Source organism: Dermacentor variabilis, chromosome 10 (assembly GCF_050947875.1).
Source record: "Dermacentor variabilis isolate Ectoservices chromosome 10, ASM5094787v1, whole genome shotgun sequence".
Classification (NCBI taxonomy): domain Eukaryota; kingdom Metazoa; phylum Arthropoda; class Arachnida; order Ixodida; family Ixodidae; genus Dermacentor; species Dermacentor variabilis.
In genome coordinates this window covers 16,257,460-16,272,619 of record NC_134577.1, presented here as the reverse complement: position 1 = coordinate 16,272,619, position 15,160 = coordinate 16,257,460, and the positions used below count along the sequence as shown (strand labels likewise).

At 44.4% G+C, this 15,160-nt stretch overlaps 1 protein-coding gene across 1 annotated transcript; it reads right to left on the bottom strand.

Moving 5' to 3' along the window:
- Positions 1-1,892: 1,892 nt before the first annotated feature.
- On the bottom strand, positions 1,893-14,148 carry LOC142559905 (lysosomal Pro-X carboxypeptidase-like). The gene is made up of 5 exons (XM_075671593.1): positions 13,966-14,148; positions 8,395-8,564; positions 6,112-6,264; positions 3,637-3,824; positions 1,893-2,076 (listed from the first exon to the last, which is right to left on the bottom strand). Exons 1-5 carry the CDS (start codon positions 14,093-14,095, stop codon positions 1,893-1,895), a joined length of 825 nt encoding a protein of 274 aa, XP_075527708.1. The 5' UTR covers positions 14,096-14,148.
- Between the last annotated feature and the right edge of the window lie 1,012 nt (positions 14,149-15,160).

Sequence of the window (15,160 nt, the reverse complement as noted above, 5' to 3'; positions counted from 1 at the left end):
CCCGGAAGTGTGTGGAATTTCACGGGATGGTGCCGGCGCTTCGTATCTTCGAGGCTGTTGTGGTGGCACCGAAAGGCAGGCTTGCGCGGACAAATACACGGGAGTAAGCAACTGGCAGTCCGTGCTCCTGGACACAATGCGCCTATATATATACGCAACCGCGCTGACTGGCGACGTTTTCTTTTTTTTTTCATTTGCTACCGCCAGCGGCGCTGCTCGGCAGCATCAGCAGTGCCACCAAGCGCAGGTTGGGTAAACTGTAGCAATCTGTGCTAACCCTGGCTTCTGCCAGGTCTGTACTCTGCCGAACTGCACAATGATGCAACCCCCCATGTGGAATCCCAGTGGCTAGTATATATACGGGTCGCGCGTGAGGTCTCCGGTTAAATGCAGGCAGCGGCGACCGCATTTCGATGTGGGCGAAATGCAAGAACCTTGGTGCACTTAGATTTGGGGGCACTTTAACGAACTCAAGTTGGTCTAAATAATTCTCGATCACCCCACCCACAAGTTTTACTGCGGCGCGTGCTGTATAATCAAATCTTGTTATTGCACGTAAAACCCCGAAACATTTTAAATAGCACAACACTAACTAAACATCCTCCATGCAAGCAATGTCAGCATTTAATGCATTTCTTTATTAAACAATATCATTTCTTCGAATTTTCAAGCCGTTATAAATTGAATAGCTTTGTTATTTGGCTGGTTTACGTGCTCAAAGGTGCACGTTCGTTGCCGAACTCTCCCGTTCTTGAATAAGTTAATAATATGATAACAATCGAAATAAACCAATTGTAAAGCTGCCAGCTTGGTCAGTCCCCTTCAGTGGGCAAGTAAAGTAAAAGTCATTGTGGGGTACAAAACGACGCATGCGCAGGTCTCGCTGAGAATGATTTACTTGCATTCTTAGTGGCGTTAGCTGATTCACGAAGACAAAGTGTAAACTGTTATCAATGTACAAAGCATAAAGGTATAATCCGCGACATTGTATTTTTTTTCTCACTACCTTGCTTTCTGCACTCGTGAACCAGTTTATCTCATTCGATGCATCTATATGCTTCTCACTCCTGCGTTTGCCTTCTCTTCGTCGCCATTCTAATCACTTCACACACCACCATCTATCTGATCTACGGTCCACATGACACACCTAACCCCCACTCCATGTTCTAAATTTAGTTATCAGTTGCCACAATCCAGAGTTCTTTCGACTACAAGCACAGATTGAGGCCATAGGCTAGTAGTCTCTCGAGTTACCAATAGCTTTCGCTGTAGGATGTGGAGCTGCCGTCCACAAGCGCCGAAATACCACAATTTCATGAAATTTCGTCACATTATCGAGATGAATTGTCAGTTTCCGACATGTTGTGGTCACTACCGCTTCAATTACTCCAACTACGGTGGCAGAATCAGTTATATCCCTGTAAAACAGGTCTTAAACGAGGAGGACACTTTCTGGCTTCAAACGGCCATCACGGCTAAATTATGTAATTGTTTGCATACGGACGTACTTTGCTAGAACTTGGCTATTGCAAAATGTATTTTTCCCAGCAATGTTGAGCTGTGGATCTTTCTACCTGTGTATGTTGTATATATATGGTGTGTCAATGTTTCGTTTGTTTGAAAAGGGCTTACCAATGTACTCTGTGTAACCTCTCCTGCTTGGACAGCGTAGCTGCCTGCCAGTATATTAGAATAAATAAGCCAATCGGGAAATTCGCAGGAAATTCGCAGTGGCGTCTACTATCGGTTATTGGCCTCAGGCTAAGACACTGTGCATCGATTTTTGCGAGAGCAGTCAATATCAGTTTTCTCTGTGAATTGGTTTGGCCGTAGGACATGTGCCTGTACACACACAAGCGCTAAGGTCGGCAGTGCGGTCCTCAACGCCACGGCTATATCCATTCGGCGATGGCCTGCCTGGCGGCCTCCCTCGCGTTCCGGTACGAGCGAAGCTCATCGCGGTGCGAGAACTGTAGGTCCACGTGGTGCGCCGCGCCCTTGATGAGCAGGTATCTGGTTTCCGGTGTGGGAGCCCATTTCAAGCTGTGCACAGCCCATGGATCTAGGTCGCCGTCACTGCAGTGCAAAGAAGAAAACACAAAAAGTACGGTTATCCTCCTGAGACGACTTGTACATTTTATTTCACAATGTGATATTAATCCTTTTTAAAATTAACTCGAAAGCGACACCGTAAGCTATACATCTCCCATACGAAGGCAAACGCTGTGTTAAACGCTTGGAAATAGTTGCCATACTCGTGCATTCCAGCGCATTTGGGACAATTCACATTTATTTGATCTAGACTGTTCTGTTGCCACAGGCGATGAGAAACATCCCCGAGGTTCATTCCGAATACGATGAAATGACGTGGAAATCCAGGATGCATTGTCAACACGGAAATTCACAGCGCGTTGTTGCGTCTTAATCTTTCCTTTTTCTTTTTTGTTCCGGCAAAGAAAACCAGTTATTATAGTTAACATGAAGAGACGATTGCTTTACCCGCCTACATGGGAATGTTGCTTTCCGGTACTAATCGTGTTACTTAAGTCAATAAAAAATTATTTTTCGCGTTCGTAACGTATTAGTCGGGACTCAATAGTAAGGACCAGTATAAAAAGTGGTCGCGCCTTCGTAGTTGCCACCGCTTTTCGAGAAGAAAAAGCATGGTTTTATAAACGCTATAACTTAAGGGCCCCGTGTCGTAGAAAATGCGGTGTCGGTGTCAGCGTCCGACGCCGCCGTCCCCGTGAACGAAAATTCCCGTTTGCATTTAGGTATCTGTATATTCCACGCCTTGCTATAGAAGATGCCCTATATGTAGGTTATAGTGCCACACCATTCTATCGCTAAAGTTGCTCATACCTTGTCTTACATTCTTGATAAACTTATTCCTCGGAATTTTCAGAATGGCAGCCCAGATACAAAAAGAAATATGTCGTGAAACGAAACGCCGACAGCGCATGCCTTTTATGTTAAATCTGCTCAGACTGAAATATTAAAAATGCGATAAAATAGCAGCATAGTTATCATTAAACCTCAAAACGAAGGAATTTCGTTGGCGCGGCTGTGTACTACCTTCAAGATCGACCCACGTAAGAGGCCGCGTTTCTACCACAAAGCTCGCCTTCGTGCATCGCGTTCGCTGCCAGCGTTTCCCGGTAAACACAACGGTTACATAAGCTGAAGTTCTCGGAAAGCGTGAGAAACAGTCACGCATCTTTGAATGCTATCGCGTTCCACTCTTAAAGGCGAAGCTTAAGCGTCCTCCGACGTTTTGCTTTATTTGCAGTGGACAAGGTTACCCTGTGGACAGTGATCGGTGTCGCGGACAGTGTGCAGTAATAATAGACACAGCTTCGTTTGTTGCGAAGTTCTGTTGTGCTGTACCTTGAATTATTAAAGTAGCCTTCCAACCACAGCCATACCGCCTCCCACAGTTGCCTGTTTCTTGTGAAGCGAACCATACACATAGAAGCGAATTCGTCTGGGCCTTCGCGCTTCTTTTTTTCTATGAGAAAGAAGGGAGTAAACTCTTCCGGAGAACGCAGTCATGTCCGACGCGGTGCATTTTTGGAGCATACGTTTCTTTTTTTGTATATGAACGGGAATCTGTGCACTAGCTGATATAACGTATACCTGAAAAATATCTTGGACGCCATCTCGAAGTTTGGGATCGGGTACTTTTTGAGCATCCCATCGAATTCAGGCGTAACCCCGAACCTCTTTCGGCACCGTTCGGCAAATTTCTCGGGATCCCACTCTTGAGGATAGAACATGTCTTTCACACCGTCACTACACGTCGGGTGTATGAGCTCGGTGCACTCCTGCGCAGAGGGTTAAGAGCAAGCTTCGCATCGGGGGGCTCCTATACAAGCGCACGGGAACAGAGAGTTCTTTTTTTTTTCTCGGCATCCACAGCACCAAATTAGATGGTGCTTGTTCATTTAAATGAAAGATATTATTATCTCCAGGCAGTATTTACTTATTCACGTACAATACTGCCGAACGTCTTCATTTGAGGCTATCACATAGAAGTGGGAGGGGGGAGGGGCAATAAAACAAACACAAAAGCGACAACGATGTAGTAGTCGCAAAAAACTATAGGACGAAGTTCAGGTTTCTTTATTTAGGCATTCGATCTCTTTGAACAAACGTTTTTGAATATTGCAAAACAAAAAATACAAAAGAAGACTGAAACGTACGTCAACTTCAAAACTTTGTTACTCAACAACAGAAAACAATATCAGAATTTTGTTAGCTGCGGCTATTCAGACATCTAAAGCGAGCAAAATTTCTGCATTGTATCCCACTCTGATATATATCACTAATCTGCGAGTAGGGCTTTCTCCAAACCCTCATCATCATTGATAAAAGTTCACAGGGTGTAAGCTCCTATATCAAATCTGTCCAGTACAGATGCGCTAACAGAAGGAATTTGCAGAATAGCGATATCTGTTTTTATTGCGCAGTCACCAATTTCTAAACTATATGCTTCAATGATTGCTTGCTTGCTTGCTTGTTTGTTTCGTTTTTAAACTTGGCAATCTGTGGCAACGTTCGCGAGAAGTTTCAGGCTCTAGATCAAAATCATAATTATTTTTCGTACAGTCGGTAAAGCTCTGCTTTCTGTCTTAAAGACCAAGCGCAATTAAAAGATTTTGGACAACGTAAGAAAGCGCAGTTTAAGAAAATGTAGATAAAAGCGTATGCGTCAACAGCAGAAAATGCCGCTATTAGAGTGTTTCAGTTGAGCGTCCTTACGGTACGCTCCGCTCCAAGTGGCCCCGCTAAGCCAAAGCGAAGCGGCGGGCGATTTTCACGTTTTAGTTATACGTTTAGCGTAGCGGAGCGGACCTTTCGTAGTTGCAGCGCCCTCTGGCCAAATTCAGGGTAATAAAAGAAAATAAAAACACCTATTGATCAGTTTTACACAGTAAAACGTATATATGTGTATATATAACTTATTTCTCCATGAAGTATCTAGACGTGCGCTTGTAATGCGTTACCGGCCCACTTTGCCTAATGGAATATGAAGCGCCGTCTCGGTGAACGCCACGTGATAGCCAGTGTGCTTGCTTTTTGTATCCAATCCAATCCTTTCTGACGCCAACGCTAGCCAAAGCACTGCGCAGCGCGCTCCGCTCAGGCAGCTTCTCAGCGGACCGTGTTCCTCGCTCCGCTATCCCGCTTAAGGCTAAGCGGACGCCGCATGCGCATTCGCGCTTCCGCTCCGCTTAGCTGCTTAGCGGAGCATAAACACGCTCAACTAAAACACTCTATTACCACTCGCCGAATATGACGCAGAACGTGGGACGTTGAGAACCAGCGAGGCTCATGGACACGACCTTAGCGTGCAATAAATATCGGAGGTGTTGTGCGAAGATTTACGTCGCGTCCACTAACCAACCAGGTGCAAGCGTCGTCGGCTTCGCGCGTCGTCTGCTGTGGTGGTATGTAAAGCTTGTCAATGAGAAAATTAGACACCTACAAGCTTTGTAGCTTTGTGGCAGTTGCTTTAATACTGCTCATTTATTACCGATTCAGCTGTGTGAGAGTCGGTTTCGTGGTATTTAACCTTATTTTAATCATTTCTATTTGTTGTTTATTCCCACGAAAGAAAGCTGGCATGTTTGCACCAATTCTATGAACACCAAAGCCACAGGCTAGTTCTGAACCAGTGTTCTAAATGAATTCAAACAATTAAGACATGCCAAAGACAGAAAAAAATGTCATCCGCAACAGGAGGTACGTATACAGTGATATGCGCGCACTAATGTAGCTCAACATGGTCTAGGCCAGAATGTATATCCCCCAAGAAAAATCATCATAATCTAAAAATTATCATAATTAAAAAGTCCGAAATTCAGTGGATAGTGAAGTGTTATACCTGAATCACTAAATATTTTGAAGAATCAGTAGGTCTACTGATATTTGCCTGTAGCACCACTGGCATGACTACAGCAGTATTTGGGCACCCTCGGCAACGCAATCTTTGGAATTAAACCCCTCCACTACCTAAATTTTAATTTCTTAAATCCTCATAATCTCCAAAGCGAAAGTTGTATAAAGAGCGTTCAAGTGTGTGCACTTCAGTGTCAAATGACAGCTCACCTGGAACCGGTAGGCATGCATGTTTGCCATGAGGTAAACGTTGCTGCACGGGCTCTTTCCGGTGCCGTTGTACATCAAATTCATCACTTTGGCGACTGCATCTACCATGTTTTCGTCAGATTTGGCCCCGCTGCGCAAGATATTGCACGCCGCCTGTAAGGTACACGGCAGCAACAAAAAATTACAAAAACAAATCACTAGTGCAAGTCTAGAGCACAATACGATACTCTGAGAAGCTACGTTCGTTATACGCTAGGGGATCTGACTGAATTAGCGTCGAGACGAGTTCAGTTAGTTTGCCTACAAACCTGCTTTGGCGAGTTACATGTAAACGCGGTCCGGTCAGGACGGGCCAGCTTGGCTTCGGAATCCCCCCCCCCCCTGCCCGCTTCATCTTCTAGTAATTGCTTGCAATGCTAGTGCCAGTGTGAGCAAATCAGTAACTAGAGCCGGCTAGTCTTCCAGAGGAGACGAGAGTGCTCGCAAATCGACTGCACTAAACTTTTCATGGTGGTTCCATTCAACCAGCGTCATGCGGAGTGCAATCACGTGTGTTTAATGGAGGAGCACTTCTGGTTCTCTCTTCTGATTGGCTAACGTAAACCATAGCTTTGGCTGCACTGCATGAGGTTTCTAAGATTAGGCATGCGGGTACGGTAGGCGTGCCTGAGCAGAAACGCCATCGTGTTTATTAATGAACGCTTCAGTCTGATACTGGAAAGGCAATAGTCATGCTGTTTATTTACATTCTTCCTTGCGGAGCGTTCGATGGGTGAAGTGTTCAGGAAGCAGTATCCATAGCACTTTGTTATTTTTGTATGTATGTCTTGCGGACGCAGTGAGTAGCATTTGTCCCCGTATTTTTGAATTCGTGTTACACAACTTACTATGAGTGGTTATTGGACGAGGGACTAAATTCAACTTCTTTAATCATATGACATGAACAATGCGCCCTGAAAGATTTCGTTGATATTCCGTTGTTGTCTCAGAGAGATACGTGTTGTTGGTATCGTAACATCAGCCATTGACGGCTTACCAGCGGAAAACTAACGGAGACAAAGCAGACATTGAGACATGGACAAAAGCCACACAAGTTACAGTCCAAGCCATTCCATTTCTTAGGGTTGATTGCTTGAAGGAACGAGTATTGAATCATTTCTGTGGTTTTACGTGCCAAAACCACGATTTTGTTATGAGGCACGCCATAGTGTGCGATTCCGGACTAATTTGACCACCAGTGGATCTTTAACGTGCCCCAAACGCCACGGCAGTTTTTGCATTTCACCATCATTGAAATGTGACCAACGCGACCAGGATTTGATCCCACGACCTCGTGCTTAGTAGCGCCGCACCATAGCCTCTAAGCCACCAAGGTTGATGAAGGGTCGAGTACTAGTTTCATGACAGCAAAGGGTGTGTAGTTCGATGTTACAGAATTCCACTATTATTTATGTAGGTATTTCAGGAGACAAAACAATTTTAATGCCGAAGTTACGGTGTAATAAGACGAGAAAATAATTAAAGCAAGACCAAGATAGGAAAGATATCTTTCTTCTTCTGGTCTTATTTGGCATTGTTTCGCGCGCTATCGTACCATCGTAAATATAACAATGATGTTTATTTTCGCATCAGTACAGTGTAATGACACGAAGGGGCGTGCGGGAAAAGCTATCATGTCAACAGTTTGACAAAGCCGCAGGCCCCCGCATTGGTGGTTACAGCAACAACCAACACAATCAGTTTATAACTTTTGAAAAATTATGCTGAAGAACTACGCAAATAACAAAATGAAGTTGTGTAGCCAAATTCAAACTTACACAATCTTACAGGTATACATGAAATATAAGCATATATTCCTACAGAGACAAATGCATTTTTATATAGAGATGCAAAAGAAGAAAAAAGAAAGCCGAAGGTTTACATTATTATGCAAATATATTTTGCTTGATGCCGAGCAAGAACGAACAAAGCAAACATGCTGCTCTTGTCCAAAAAAATATGAACCAGCTAGCCCAGTGACAAGTAGCGATATGTTACATTTAGTACAGAAATTTCAGTCAACGTTGGTCAAGCTAAGTCCGGAGCCCTCGTCTATGCGTCTCTGATAACCGTTTTGTTACTTTCGAACGTTAAAACGCGTCATCCAGTCAATCAATCAATTTGTAAGCAGACCTTGCAACTTAGCCTCTCCCTGAGCGACGCAGCATTGGCCACTAAATATATCTGAGCTCTGCGAGAAGACGCAAGAAAGCTGCAACCACTGGCGGCATGCGGTACAATTACCTTGACCGGATGAGCAGGGATGGGCCCGAGGAAGGTTGCGGCGAACGGGTAATTTATGATGGCCAGTATCGAGTACGTGTCTCTGATCCAGTCACGGAATTCTGGGTAATTGCTGGGCTCCAGGGCGTGACAGGTACAAAACTTGGCTTGCAGCGTCTTGCAGCCCTCCGCTGTATCACACGTCCCGTAAGAGACACATAGGGCATCGAATGAGAGGTCAGTTAATATTTATTTATTTATTTATTTATTTATTTATTTATTTATTTATTTATTTGTACATACCGCAGCGCAATGAGCGCTATAGCAGGAGTGGATTAACAGAGAAAAATTATACACAGAAAAGTACGAAACAACGATGAGGCTGATCCGCTAGGACCATTCAGCTTGGATGGCAGATGCAAAACTTCGGGGCGAGCATGAGCGAATAGACCCTGGTAAGGAATTCCAGTCTTCTATGGAAAGAGAAAAAAAGCTGAATTTAAACATATTAGTGGCGTGCAAAGTAGGACAAGTTGTGATGTCGTCTCGTCGATGATTCTGGTGCGAGGTTAGTATTGTTGTTTGTCGAAATTCTAAAGGAAGAATTGACGATGCTGTGCAATAAATCTAAGGATGCTGTGCGGCGACGTGAATTGAGCGCAGTTAAACTAAAGGAACGAAGTGCAGAAGAGGGTGAAAAGTCATGATCATAACGGTGACATATAAATCTTACAGCTTTATTCTGAAGTGCTTCTAGCCTGATAATCTCACACTGCTTATGAAGGTTCCAAACGACACATGCGTAGTCAACTAAAGGACGGATTAGCGATTTATGTAACATTAACTTAGTATCTTTCGGAGAGTTAGATAGAGTACGATGTATGTAACCTAAGTTGTTCAGTGCTCTGTTACAAATGTAATCAATGTGATTAGACCATGACATGTTATGCGTAAAAATTGCACCGAGATACTTATACTCAGATACCTTACACACAGCGCAGTTATTCAAAGAGTAATGAAAAAGAGGAGAAGATCTTTTACAGAAGGACATAAGGACGGTTTTATCAAAGTTAATGTTCATTTGCGAGATGCTGCACCAAATGCGAAACCTAGAAAATGACTTTTGAAGGCGATAATGATCATCAGAAGAGTTATTGGCTGGATATAACACAGTCATCGACATAAAGACGAATGTTAGAAGAGATGCTAACAGGCAAATCATTTATGCAAATTAAAAGAGCAGTGGCCCATGAACGGAGCCCTGGGGCACTCCTGATGTCACATCAATAGCAGTAGAGTCGGTTGAGCTATAAGAAATGAACTGGGAACGAAGTGAAGGATCATGGGACTGTTAAAATAGCGTTACAATGGATCGAGTTTGTTTACAGGTATGATTATGATGGCGTGTCTGTTGAACATCGAACCGCTTAAAGCACTCATCAGCGTGGTCCTTTTCTTTCACCCGCCTGAGCACTCTGGAGCAGAAACATTATTGAAGATGGAAGCTGCTGCTATTAACCTGAAACGGCCAAGTGTCACGAGGTAAGCAGTAAAAGAATAAAATGGATCAACTGGAAGTAGAACGGACCATAAAAAGTGAAAAAATATACAGAAATAAAACATTTCAGGAAGAAGTTAGGCTGAAGTAAGGCATGTTGTTGGGCTAGTTGGTTCATGGATTCAGCAAAGTGTGTGCACGTCTACGTTTCTGTTCATCTCCTGTCTTCCTCGCGCAGTTTAACATTTTGCTGAAGTTAGACTGTTTAGAGCGTATACTCTAGAATTGCGCTGTATTTATATATGCCTCAAGAAATGTTGAAGAAATATCATATTGCACTGAGAAGAATGAACTGCAGGGAATGTAAATGCAAGTTAAAGGTAAAAAGAATGGCAGACTAAAGTGGTAGCCGAGAACACAGCTATGCGCAGCACCAATCAGCCACTGATGTTGAGGAAGAATGGTGACAGTCGTCTTGGACAGTACAAGGCCTTAGAGATCCGTTGGAGCAAGTCTTCGGGTGGCTCAAAAGCAATAGTTTTGTACGCAAGAAGATGTGCGCGTACGCCAACATGTTGTTTTCTCGTGTTTCTTGTTCCGGAAGAATATCAGGCAGACAAATTTTTCTGGTCATCCTGCAGGCAGCCATGTGACTCCTCAAAGCAGGCATGGAGGGGGGGGGGGGGGGGGGGCGGAGTATCATGTAAGTGTCCACATGTTCATTTCGTCCACTGCTGAAGTTCTGATTGGCTGGGCTAGGGCACGACGCGTGAGAAGGTGACGGGCGTCCCCAGCCAATCACCACTTCGATAGCAGGCGAAATGGCACTACGTGGACGCTTACAGAATACCCCCCTTCCCCCCTGATCTCGCATCACGCCCAAAATTCACCGAGTCTCAGCTGTGGCGCTTCCCTCCTTGAGTGGAAATGAGCAGGCATATCAACCGTCTGGTTTCCACTGGGTTTATCTTCGTACATCCACTAAATCATTAAAGCCTTTCAAGAGACACTGTCGAGAAACACCAGTTTTGACTATTACATTGACCTCTCCAAACTCTATTGTGGCGTGTTTCATGGGTATATGTTGATAATTAAAGACAATTCTAGTCAAAGTTTCTTTCTTTTTTAATTTCGCGCCGGAACTCCCGCACATGTTCGTCATTGCTACACCATGGATTTCGGAACAAGAGAGTGGTTCACAGGAGTATGAAGGCCTGAAGTGATTAGCGTTGGTATAAAGAGGAATGTCGCTAAATTTACCATTTAGACAAGAGCGCTACGGGGCTGTCCTGACGAAAACAAGTCCCCTTGTCGTAACGTTGGTTTAGCAACATTTCTTGTTCTACGACTATTAATTATGTCATGGATTTGAAAAGTTTTTTTTTATTTGGGCTCTTATTCTGGCACTGTAGACATTCTTAAAACTTGCTAACTTCACTCTTCTGTGTGTTTAATGTAATTCATCATCAGCGGTGAAAAATTAACTAGGTCCGAGAAGATGCCTTTGGAAAACTCGCTTTCCAAACATTCATTTTGCCACAGTTAGAATTCTCCTCCCCAATTTGGTCCCCTCATCAAAATTGCCTAATAAATATGACGGAAATGATACAAAATAGAGCAGCCCGGTTCATATCCCGTAACTACGGTATAAACTCAAGCATTACACAAATTAAAACTAGACCTACTGTTGCCGCCATTAGATGTCCGCCGCAACATCGCTCTTCTGTGCTTATTCCACAAATATATTTACACTAATAAACGAACCCGGTTACAACTACAAATATCCCACTCTTTTTCACGCAGATTACATGATCAGTTCAGTTTCATGCGCATATACGGTAAAACAAATGCATTTAATTCATCTGCACTACCACGTGCCATTCGTCTCTGGAATGACCTCTCTGATAACATAGCCTCCATATTTAATCCCGACACGTTCCGCTCTCAGTTACTCATGCTTTTCCCATTTAACACCGTTCACGAGTGGCCAATCTAGTGTATGTTATCGTGCATTTTTGCCATGTTGTATATCATTTTCACAAACGGTATTCCTTTGCTCTGTTAACAGTAACAAGTGTTCGTGTGCCGTCAGATATTGCTTTGTATTCCTTGTGCCTTCAATATTGTGCAACACGGTAATCTTTTTATAGCACTGTTCTTGTTAGAAATTTGTACTTTTTATACCTTTACTGTTTAATATGCCCCCCCCCCTACTTTATGCCCTGTCATAGGGCCTGTAAGGTTCTTTTGAGTAAATAAATAAATAATTAAATAAATAATCTGTGACACCACCGCGGGCTAGTGTGGGAACTTGAACGTGGCGTCATCGCTACCATTCTTTTGTTTTTGCGTTTTTTCTGCCCTATTAAGTTTCCTCTCTCGGGAAGAGTGGCTTTGTGGAAGGGTAATGTACTAATACAGCTGAAGTTAATTTTCTCTTCAGTGATTATTTTTAACGTCACTATACTTGCGTACACTGGCTTGAGCTGCTCGTCGAATTAAGATGAGCGCTAAAACCGAGTTCCATTGTGGACAGTGATGTATTGCTTCCCTAGAGAGACTTGGGAGCGTGTCCGGGATGTTATAGTGCCTAGTCGGGGAACATAGTTAACTTCGTGCGGATCAGTGTCCTATATTTGTTCGTACAGTTGAGGACCTACGTTTTGTAACTTCGCTAATGATCAGGCTTTTAGTGCGCATAAGTGCACTTTTGTTCCCTCTTCGTAATTTGCACAGTTCTTATAGTCGCTCGAACAGGTTGAGCTCATCCAGAAGCGAGTGACGCGTGTATATCCGCTTAATTTTTCGACTGGAGCTGCAAAGAGCGCTCGCCATGTCCCACTGTTTTGAGGGGCCTCGAGGAGACAGGGAAAAAGAATGCGACTCGGACGCAGTCACTAGCCCTAAGCACATGTTCTGAAGTCTACGCTAAAGATGTGCTTACCTAGAACGAAAACTTCGCCCTAGCCTTAGCCACCAAGAATTCGTTGTAAAAATGTATTGCAAGATTTTTCTCCAACCAGAGCCTCAACAGGATATCAACTGGCACGGTATTCCGACATTCTTAGGTTTTACCGCTAAGCCTAACGGGCTGTCTCGAAAAGCGAATGAGAGAAGCGTATACATTCGCGATACAAATTTCTTTGCGCCGGAGTTACTGCTTTTTCTGTGACTAACTCAATTTCCGAAACTTCTCGTACTTCTCCCTTCACCCCCCTGCCCCCAAACAAATCGGACACGCTTACGCAGTTTGGCCCCAAGCAGAGTAAGCGTACTCTTTAAGGCCGATCCACACGACGGACCAAATTGCTCTTTTGGAACGCGGTCCGCGTTTCCCGTGATAGGACGTCACCAGTTCGTGCGGACCGACGTTGGCCCGAGCAAGACTGCGGCCCTCGCGGTCTTGCCTCGCCGAGGCTCTTCCCGCTTCACTTTTGGCGGCGGACCGCATGCAAACCGCAGCGATTTTGGCGTGGCCAACGAATGTTGTCCGACAACAGAGTGTCTTCAGACAAATCTAATCTAGTTTTCGGTTCAGCAAAAGCCAGTAGTTTCATGTCCGCCTACACGTGCGTGCAACAAATATATTTTTTAAACACCATGTCCATTTAGAGTGACGAGGAGGTTTTTTTATTTTGTATCCCTCGTTGAGCAGTTCCCGGCTTTGTGGGACTCGAGCCGGAATGATTACAATGATAACGCGAAAAAGCGCTAGTGTAGCTGGTTGGTCTGATCTGCCGTCTACTATGGCGGTCCGCCGTGTGGATGGGCTCCGAGCCGGACCGGACCGCGGCGGGCGGTGACGTCGCATCACGTGACCGATCTGCCCGCAGATTTGGTCCGTCGTGTGGATCGGCCTTTAGAGGAGTGTCAGGACCGTCGTAAACTTACTCCAGCACGGAATTACGAGGAAACGAAGTTACCTCCGAATAAGTTACTCCACCACACTTGGAAGTTCCCGTCGTTCTTTAAGTGCGTATATCTTCGTGGAAATGTGGAGCGCTTTCTCGGCATCATGTCGTTTCCAGCGTCACGCTGTTTATCATGCAGTCGGCAATATGTGACTAGCGGGCTTGTTAAATCGACAGTCTCACGTGTCGATCCGAGCTTGTCCAGCACGGGCCAGGTGCGGGACACGGCCTTTTTGCATCCCCAGGACGACTTCTCGAATGCCTGCGTCACGCCTATGTAGTACCGGTCGCAGGAACCGAGACCGGGAAACATCCTGAACGGGGCGCTGCTGGCCAGAGCGCTGAGAAAGGGCAACGACGACGTTGGCAAAGTGACCCCTTTCTGTGCATATAATTAAGCAGATAAATGATTTAGAAAATATTCGCAGCAGTGAACACAACCAGAAAGTGAAACACCCAAAGACGAGCGCTTACTGAGGTCTGTTTATTTCCAGGATGGCACCACTTTCGAGAAATTATTTCCCAAAGTGGTGGGGCGAAATACATGGGCGTTCTAGTTACATTTTGTGTTTCAATGCATAGCAGAGCGTTTTGTTAAAAAGTAAACGGAGCAACAGTGCATTATTACGGTGAATTTCATGGCGTTTATCTCCAAACTGGTGTCATTCTGGAAATACATTCTAAGTGCATACGCCTTCAGAACTCACCCGCTACGGTTTGTAAATTACAATATGTGCCGTAATGTAAATAATTGAGCCATTAATTATTACATTTTCGCAATTATTTGAATAGGTGTCTCTAGTTCTCGTGCAGCAGCGGGCTATTTTTAAAAATTATGTAAAGGTTAAAAATGATTCCCCTGTGTATGTATCAGGCCAGTTTCCAACCACAGTGATCGCTGTGTAGAACAACGTCGTCGACCTCATACAGGAGGCCAGCTTAGATATAGCATAGTAGTTTCAAGCCTACTAGACTTGAAATGTGTGAGGGTGATAGCGGCAACTTCACACAAATATTTTATGGCGACTAGCTCTAATATGTTTCGTCTATATGCAAGCGACGAGGAGAAAAGAATGACAACAAAAGCGTTGAAAAAAATGCTGAGGCACTTGCTAGAAGCAATACGCGTTATCTGCGGTCACAAGACTCCGTCCGTTAAAAGCGCCTTGCAGGCCCTCACCGTACTGGAGCCGCTTATCGCAGCTCTTTAATTAGTATTGTGAAGTGTTTCATCGGCGACTACGCTGCTCACGCAGAATCCCTTATACGAGACTCTTCTTTGCGCCTTTTTTTGTGAAATTTCTAAACCCCATGCCTTCTGGGAATACGTTTGAGAAAGTCATTTTTGGAAATCTTTTTGATAATCATTAGAAGGGTG